The sequence below is a fragment of the Sinohyriopsis cumingii genome, chromosome 10, assembly GCF_028554795.1.
Source record: "Sinohyriopsis cumingii isolate HCF-2022 chromosome 10, ASM2855479v2, whole genome shotgun sequence".
NCBI lineage: Eukaryota > Metazoa > Mollusca > Bivalvia > Unionida > Unionidae > Sinohyriopsis > Sinohyriopsis cumingii.
Window position 1 is genome coordinate 100,351,114 of NC_142970.1, and position 7,991 is coordinate 100,359,104.

At 37.0% G+C, this 7,991-nt stretch overlaps 1 protein-coding gene across 1 annotated transcript; it reads right to left on the reverse strand.

The window, feature by feature from the left end:
* Nucleotides 1-419: 419 nt before the first annotated feature.
* On the reverse strand, nucleotides 420-7,697 carry LOC149790724 (uncharacterized). The gene is made up of 2 exons (XM_089973255.1): nucleotides 7,578-7,697; nucleotides 420-1,283 (listed from the first exon to the last, which is right to left on the reverse strand). The coding sequence occupies exons 1-2, from the start codon at nucleotides 7,695-7,697 to the stop codon at nucleotides 420-422; spliced, it is 984 nt and encodes a 327-aa protein (XP_089829381.1).
* Nucleotides 7,698-7,991: the final 294 nt, after the last annotated feature.

Sequence of the window (7,991 nt, forward strand, 5' to 3'; positions counted from 1 at the left end):
AAGGTCGGTAAAATTACCTCCCGTATGACCCGTTAAGCCACCGCCTTCTAAGACTTAGAAAAGGCAAAGATAAAGGAAAAAACTATAGGGGCAACGGTGGTATCAAGAGAGATACAAGGAGAAATATAAAGAAGGCGAGAGAGTAAATAAAGACTTCCTAGGGCTCGGCGTGACCAGCCGATTTGTTGGAACCGGGCCCATCCCGACCACCCGTCTAAGAGAAGTAGAGGCCAAAGTAGTGTATTGCATGGAAAGCCTCTGCTCAACTACCAGGATCCTTTCCTCCCCCGACACGGGACGCAACCCACTGCAAACAGGTTGCCTCTGCTTAGTAGTCGCCTTTACGACACGTAGCCAATTCTACAACCCCGGCCCCGCAGGGGATTTCAGAGAAGGTAATTGTTGTGATATTTTTGTATTCATTCAGACCTGACTAATGGTGGAAGCAAATTACATAATGCAGCACTTACAGTGATAATGTCATCAATAATTGGCAGAAGAGTATTTGGAAGAGTTTCCTTCACGATTTTGAGCATTTTAACTCGACTGATTGCTCGTTCCACATGAATCCTAAGATCTGCAACTTTACTGGTTATCTTAGCATCACGTAAGGCCATTTGCTCCTTACCCCATGCAACAGGGGGAATGGCAAGGCAAGCACGGCGTAGCAATAGTTCTTTAATTGGGAATCCTCTATCTGCGATAACTATGTGATGTGGATCTAGCAAATTTAGAAAGCCTGACTCGACAACTTCCTTATCTGATGCCCTCCCACCCCATTCTTCAGATATGTAACTTATCATATCTAATGTAATTATTCCAATAAGAAATTGTACAGCGTTACGCTTTTTGTAATTAGACCATGTCGCTGGCTCTATATACAGATCTCTGGGACGCTCAATAAATATATCTGTACAATCTAGGATGACCCTTGTACTTGCGTATTCAATTTTGAATGCCTTTGGAATATTACGCATAACAACTTCCTTTGGAGAAAAGTGGACCAAACCTTTCAATTTATCTGACAGGGATTTCACCCAGGTATTAATAATCTGAGTGCATAACCCCTCAGATATGCTAAATATATCTGCTAGATCTTCACTTGCGAGTCCTAAGCGAAGTTTCATTAAAAGAAGGACAAGTTCATCCTTTGCTGATAGAATTTGCTTCTCGTCTCTACTCAGTTTACAGATGGAAGTTGTACTTCCTTTGTTAGCAGACTGTGATGTCTTCTTTCCTTTCCAGTAACGCAAATTCTCAGCATTAGATGAATGACAGCCATACTGAGCATAAAAACTAGTTTTGTCATGAATTCCAGTGTAAAATCTGATTTTTTAAAATCATTCTTTACATGTACTCCACTGAACCACGCAATGTCTGGTTATATTTTCTTAGTTTTTGTGTCAAGAAATTGATTATTTATCTTTTTATTTTTCATTCTACACTTGTCACAATCATGTACTGCATAACTGTGATCAAACTGCTGTATATTTTCATGATATTCAGTCTGAACACAGATATTTGAGATCGATTTCGTCTCTGTCTGCACTTCTACATCTCTGTGAATATCAGATGAACTTGCATGATTCTGGCACAAACTAATGTTATCTGCATTCTCAAATTCTACTCCAGATTGAACATTGGACATCTTCCATTTTTGCTGTTCCATATCTGGATCAATTCTACACAACAATCTCCGTACAGATTTTGATTTTATTTTGTCATGTCCCACACGTAAATCGGGATCTGGGTTATCTCGAGTGGGGCATTCGTGCTTGAAACGCTTGTTACACACCATATCCTCTGGTTTTGGAGTCAAGTCGTTTTACTTAATGGTGATGTCCTACTGATGTTTGAGATCCATTTTTTTCCCCCTTCTTTCAGGATCTTTCATCTCCGTTGGGAATGGATGCAGTTTAATAGGGCATATACATTCACAAAACATCCTTTCTCGCTTGTGAAGTTTACAATACTCATGCCAATCCATTATATGTTTGTTTTTAATGCTGCATCCTATGACTGCAAATCTTTGACTGCTTGGCATATTCCTTTCTGTAAGTAAAATTAAAATTAAAAAATGAATGTTCTCAGAAATTCATAACATGAGGAAAAGCTCATATGCTAGTGCTGACTGTTACTGTTACGGAATGGTGTAAATGTTATTCATTAAATACATGTACTCGGGTTTCGTTTTTTTCGCTGTACAACGATACCCGAGGTGATTATGTATCTGGTGTATTGTATTTCGAAATCGTGAGTACGATTCGTCCTATGCCACTCGTGCAAGGTGCTTTCGATACAGCAAAACGAAAATTCTAAAGGTATAAATACGTTACTGCATGTAAAGGACCTTTACAATACTAATGGTTTTGTCAGCTAGCGGCCTGCTTAAAGGATTCGCACAACTCCAGCTGTAGGGGTAGGTAATTTTTCGGTCTTAAGTGATAACTAGTGTATTACCATATTTACCTTTGCATGTTTGTTATATAGTTTTCTTTATACAGCATAATGCATGCATTTTGTTTTATTCTTGTTGCAACGTAGTACAGGATTTACATTGGTAATGTAAAGCTACATTTTTTTAAAGAATTGTTTACTATAGTCTTATCGAGCAGGGCTAGGTTTACCTTTGAACTTGTCATTTTGTAATTGCCATAATAATATAATCTTTATAACTTACCATGTATGACGTCGTTACCTTATTATGTCTGTACCAAGTTTAGTACACTGTATCGGGTATATTTTCAGCTGTCTGAGGGTAGGAATATCCGGGGTGTCCGGTGTTGTCTGAGGTAGGAATATCCGGGGTGTCCGGTGTTGTCTGAGGGTAGGAACGTCCGTTTGTCCGGAGCGTTTAAGGTACCGGAGTGTCTAATGTCTAGTGTCCGGAGTGTCTAATGTCAAGAGTGACTAAGGTGACCCAGCTGTAGAGCCGTCAAAGGACCAGGGTGTCCAGAGGGTCTAATATTTGGAGGGTCAGGAGGGTCTAATGTTCCGAGTGATCATAGTATTCCGAGGGTCCGGAGTCTGTGGCAGTTGTGAAATTGATTCGTAGGAGCTGCGGAGCGGATCTGGTGCACGGGTAACGGAGTGTATCTCCATACATGTATTTTATTAGCTGTAGGCTAATTTTGGGTTAGTAAGACCCAGTGTATCATTCAGGACTGGACAGATAGATGGTATATCCGTTCTTGTGTTTACCAACATAATTTCGCTACCTGAGCGAATACATTTTTACTATGAGTAAAAAGCTTTCATCGTTTACTATTTGAGTGAACTATATTCATCTTTCCAGTGTTTTTTTTTGTGTTACTGAACTAATTTATTCGTATTTTTATTTCCATCTTTGAATCTGTGCGTTTTATGTTAAATAAATCCAATATCTGGATTATAAATACGCACACATCTTCATAATCTACTGCTCATATAAATCATCACATTAAACCATATATATATCTGTCGTCAAAACGTGTTCTGTTGTCAATCCGAAATATCCCACCCGGTTATCTTGTTACAGTTATATATATCTAATTTAATTCATATTTATTTTAATTTAATTGTCAGTTTTGCATTTTTTATTCTATTATATGATGTAAATTTATTCACTGGAGATGACATTTTTCCAGAGAATCGGTTGACCTGAATCATTTTTTTCGTAAACACGAGGTGTTGATCTAAATCCCGATCTTGTTTCAGAATTTGTAGCAACCTTTGTAAAAAAAATTCTATTTTATTTTAAAATGATTGGTTTTCGTCAGGGTCATTTTTGGTGTGTGACATAACACGATCACGTGACCAACAGCCCCCTTTCGATTTCGCAATTCCCGCTTTCCCATTAATGCGCATTTGTTAGTTTTAACAAACATGCGCAGAGATTGATTTCTCAATTTTGGGTTTTTTACACTGATGTAAAGTTATTTTGTTGTAGCCAGATTTCGAGTTATAATTTTTTTCAGATCAGTTGGAGTTCAAAAAGGTTGATTTGTTTCTGGAAATATTTTGAGGAGTGCTTACACAGGAATTTTGGAAAGACATTGCCTGCAAATTTAATTTGGATTTCCAACACCGCAGTGCCATTATTTATATTTCTACAAGGAACTGTAGATAAGCATAATACAGGCTACAGCATACGTCCTCCATTTTGGATTTTCCATCAGGATTCGAACTTGAAAGTATTAGAACATTTATTACTAGGACTTTTGCAATTTAATTCGTGGATTATCATTTGATTATTTTTGGATTTGATTCTTGAAACCGCAAGTTCATCTCCTTTTTTCATTTTAACTGAACTTTTCCAGGGAAATAAATTGTTTGTTAAATTTTAAAAAGCTTGTTTTTACTCTTTCTGTGTTACTGTTTATCCGAGCCTAAACACGTAACACTGATATTGCAAGACTATAGTTATTAAGATACGTCTATATATATATTATATCCCTCTTTATAACAGGCGCACATATCAGCATATTGTACATGTCTGTAATATCATGCTTTATTATGCCATAGCTGAATAGCATGCTGTATTATACCATATATGTAATATGCTGTATTATGCCATGGCCGAGTTGTAGATGGGCCATCTTATATGCCTGTCTTCCTACAATGATCAAAACATTGAGACTTGTTCATTATTTAGGAGGACACTAACAGTTTGTTGTCGGAGAAAATTTTCCTACGATTGGGTGATTATTTTATCTTTTGCGCCAAGATGGGTGGACACAAGTCGACATCATATATTACAAACTCGAAAACATTACTCTCGTACCACTGCGGAAAAATATGACTTCCAGCCTATTTACTGGCAGAAGTTTAAGCTTGCCAAATCAGAGACTTTCATCAGCAAATAATGTCTTAACGTGTACCGAATCAGAGTAAAACATTCTTACCTGACTGAAGTGCTGCTTATCGCCGTGCTAAAACTCTGTACGTGTTATGGGTCTTTTTGACCTTTAACCCGGAAACAGCTTTGAAATTCATGCGCATGCGAAGTACTTTTCCGTGACCTCGCTTATTACTAAGGTCTCACTGGATAGTTTCGTATTTTGACCCCCCCTTACCTTTTAAGGTAGAAGGCATGACAATCATAGCATTTTTAAATTCACACAGAAGCGAAGTCTGCAATGTGGTTTCGATTTACTTTGAGCTAGGCTTGGAAATGGGTTGCATTGTTGGTGAATGCCTGTCACAGTTAGACGAGCATTGGAGATCAAATGCGTAACTTGGGCTGCAAATGAGTAGCCGACTTGGCTTACGTATTTACGTGTGTCTGCTACAGGGGTAAAGATCTAGATGGTTGAGGAGTGATGAAAAGTATGCTAATTTGTTATATTACTGGTAAACCTATTCATGCATAAGGCACATACTGATTCTTTTAGTTGCCTTGTCACAGGAAAATATTCAAAACAGCTATTTTCTGTCAAAAATGAAAGTAAAAACGAGGGGTTGGTGGTATGTTGGTTCAGTATAAAAGCCACCAGTTAGTTGCATAATGAATTAACCTTAATACCTCAGTCAGAATCTTACAAGCATCTCTTTAACAAAAAGCATTAGTCTTTATATCTTTAATGTAATATTACCATTTTTCTACAATAGGTCATCGTCGGATTAAAATATGCCAAAACAAAATGTCCAGTTAGGCCTTAATAACCCATGTCATTTGTTCAGTCTTGTCAAACGTTATTAGCTGTGCCATAATCATTTTCTTACTACCTCCATGTCTTGAAACTGACATAGTAGGGTATGCCAAACATACACTTCCTGTAGATTTGATAGTAGTAAATCATAGAAGGGAGCTAACTTAGCACTCCGAGTTAACAGGTTTTGTTTCTCATCCATTCTTTTAATGAACAACAAAGACCTTATAAATTTCATACAAGGTGGTTTAATTGAATTATTTCACTTATTCAGTTTATTAATATTTACAATACATACTTTCTATATTTTTCTAATTTAATGCTAATTGCTTTAATCGTATGCATTTACATTCTTATAAGCCCATTATGTAATGTTTCAATACATAGATTTCATCTTTTTTACAGACATTTTCAGTTATAATAGCCTATATATATATATACACACTACCCATTTAACACCTGCTGATAAGCAGGGATTCCATGAGATTATAAGCAAGAACACTAAATTTGGACACATGTACAATTTGGCTTGGACCAAATACATCAGCTGGGTATGGAATGATCCGTACACATTTCAGAGGGAAGAGAATAAAACTTTTAGCACATCGTTTACTGTTTTTCTTTGACCATCCTAATATGTCCATGTCAAAAAATCTACACGTGTCACAATAAAGCATGCACATAAAGTTCACATTTATCTTTGGAAACTGCATCAATTAATAAAAAACGACAAATCTGTCGCAACATGGGTCTGTGCACAAGACATTATGGCTTTCCAAAGTGCATATTGTAAGGTAATAATTACAAATTATTTGCAAGTTCTACATTAAAGTTTGTTCTCCTCATTATATTGGATTTAAGCAGTACTCATGTTCATCAGCAATCTCCTTAAGTCCTTCAGTAAAAACAGAGCTTTTACATATTGTCTGATTGTTTTTCTTCTTGCAAAGAAAGTATCTTTTTATTTGGTAGTGAAACGTAATTTGCCTTTTACTGTCATAGTTTGTCTTTATGTCATTTTTTTAATTGCTTATAAAATGGAACTTGAGGTTTAATTTTAATGCCTATATGTTTTGCCAAACGAATGGTAGACTGGCCAGACCCCAATGAAGATGAATGAGTGGCTGAATTACAGATTAGAAAAAAAATTCGGCTCCAAAACAGTATCTTTTGGAGCAAAAGTGAAAACACGGTGATGTAGGTTCTCAGCTTTGTTAGAGGTCGACAGTTTTGACATTTGCTTTACATTTTCTTGGCTACAAAGAGTATCTATTTTAGCCTGTAACTTGTTCATATCTGACACTGAGTTGAAGATGGTTCCCATAGGGAAGAAATTTAGTACTGTAAGATGTAAGGTGTGCAGAACAGACCATTGATCTAGATCGACACATTGGATGCTGACCCTGGAAGCAATATAATATATTGTCAATAACAGTTTTGGTGTACTGAACAAATGCATCATTAGTTCTACATCGAGATAGCTGTCTGACAAGCTCTAACCGAATCCTGGCCCGAATACAAGAAGCTAATTTTGACAATAAAATCTTTTATCATATGCTTTAGGGCAGCTAGTTAATTTAATGTTTATGATATGCTTGTATATTGTTCGCAAACAATGAAAAAAACATGTAGTTCACAATAGGGTGATTTTGTGAAGTCGAATATTGGCGTAAGGATTATGCTGAGAGCTTCCATCGCTTGTGACTGACCGCACCCTTAATATTTTACGAGACTGGATGTTTTCTAATTTTCTCTTTATAAATGCCGATTCAGTTGAGGCAATTGATTCTTCACTTTTCAAGTTTTTGGGGGGGGTTTTTTGCATTTGTTGTTCTTGTGATTACACTTATGTTTTCTGCAGTTTGTTGCCAACTTGCAGGGAAATTACTAATTTCTCCCGGGTGTTTGTCTCAATTAACGGTGAAAAACACTGCGTGGAAGCCTCACTTCCAGCCTGTGGCCTACTTGTAAAGGAGACATCATATTCTGCACCCACTGCTTCATCATCAATCCTCCCAGCACTACTGGGGCTTTTTCTTCCATTTGTTCTTCATTTAGATCTACCATTTTGTCACAAAGAATGTTAAGTTTTCTCTTTAATCCATTTGCATCTGGAATCTTAATGTTCATACACGAGAGAACTAAAATGCATCTGCTATACCAACTTTAGATTTAAAACTGATAAAACCAGGTCTTCATTAAGCACCCCAGCAGAAGGCCCGCGTGACTTTTTAACAGTTTCATACAGTTCCACACCCATAGATTTGGGTGTGGAACTCTGGGATTGTACAAGTGACTGCAGCTGTAATACACACTCCCATTCGTTTCTCAGTGATAACTTTTGGTTTCGGCACATCACAC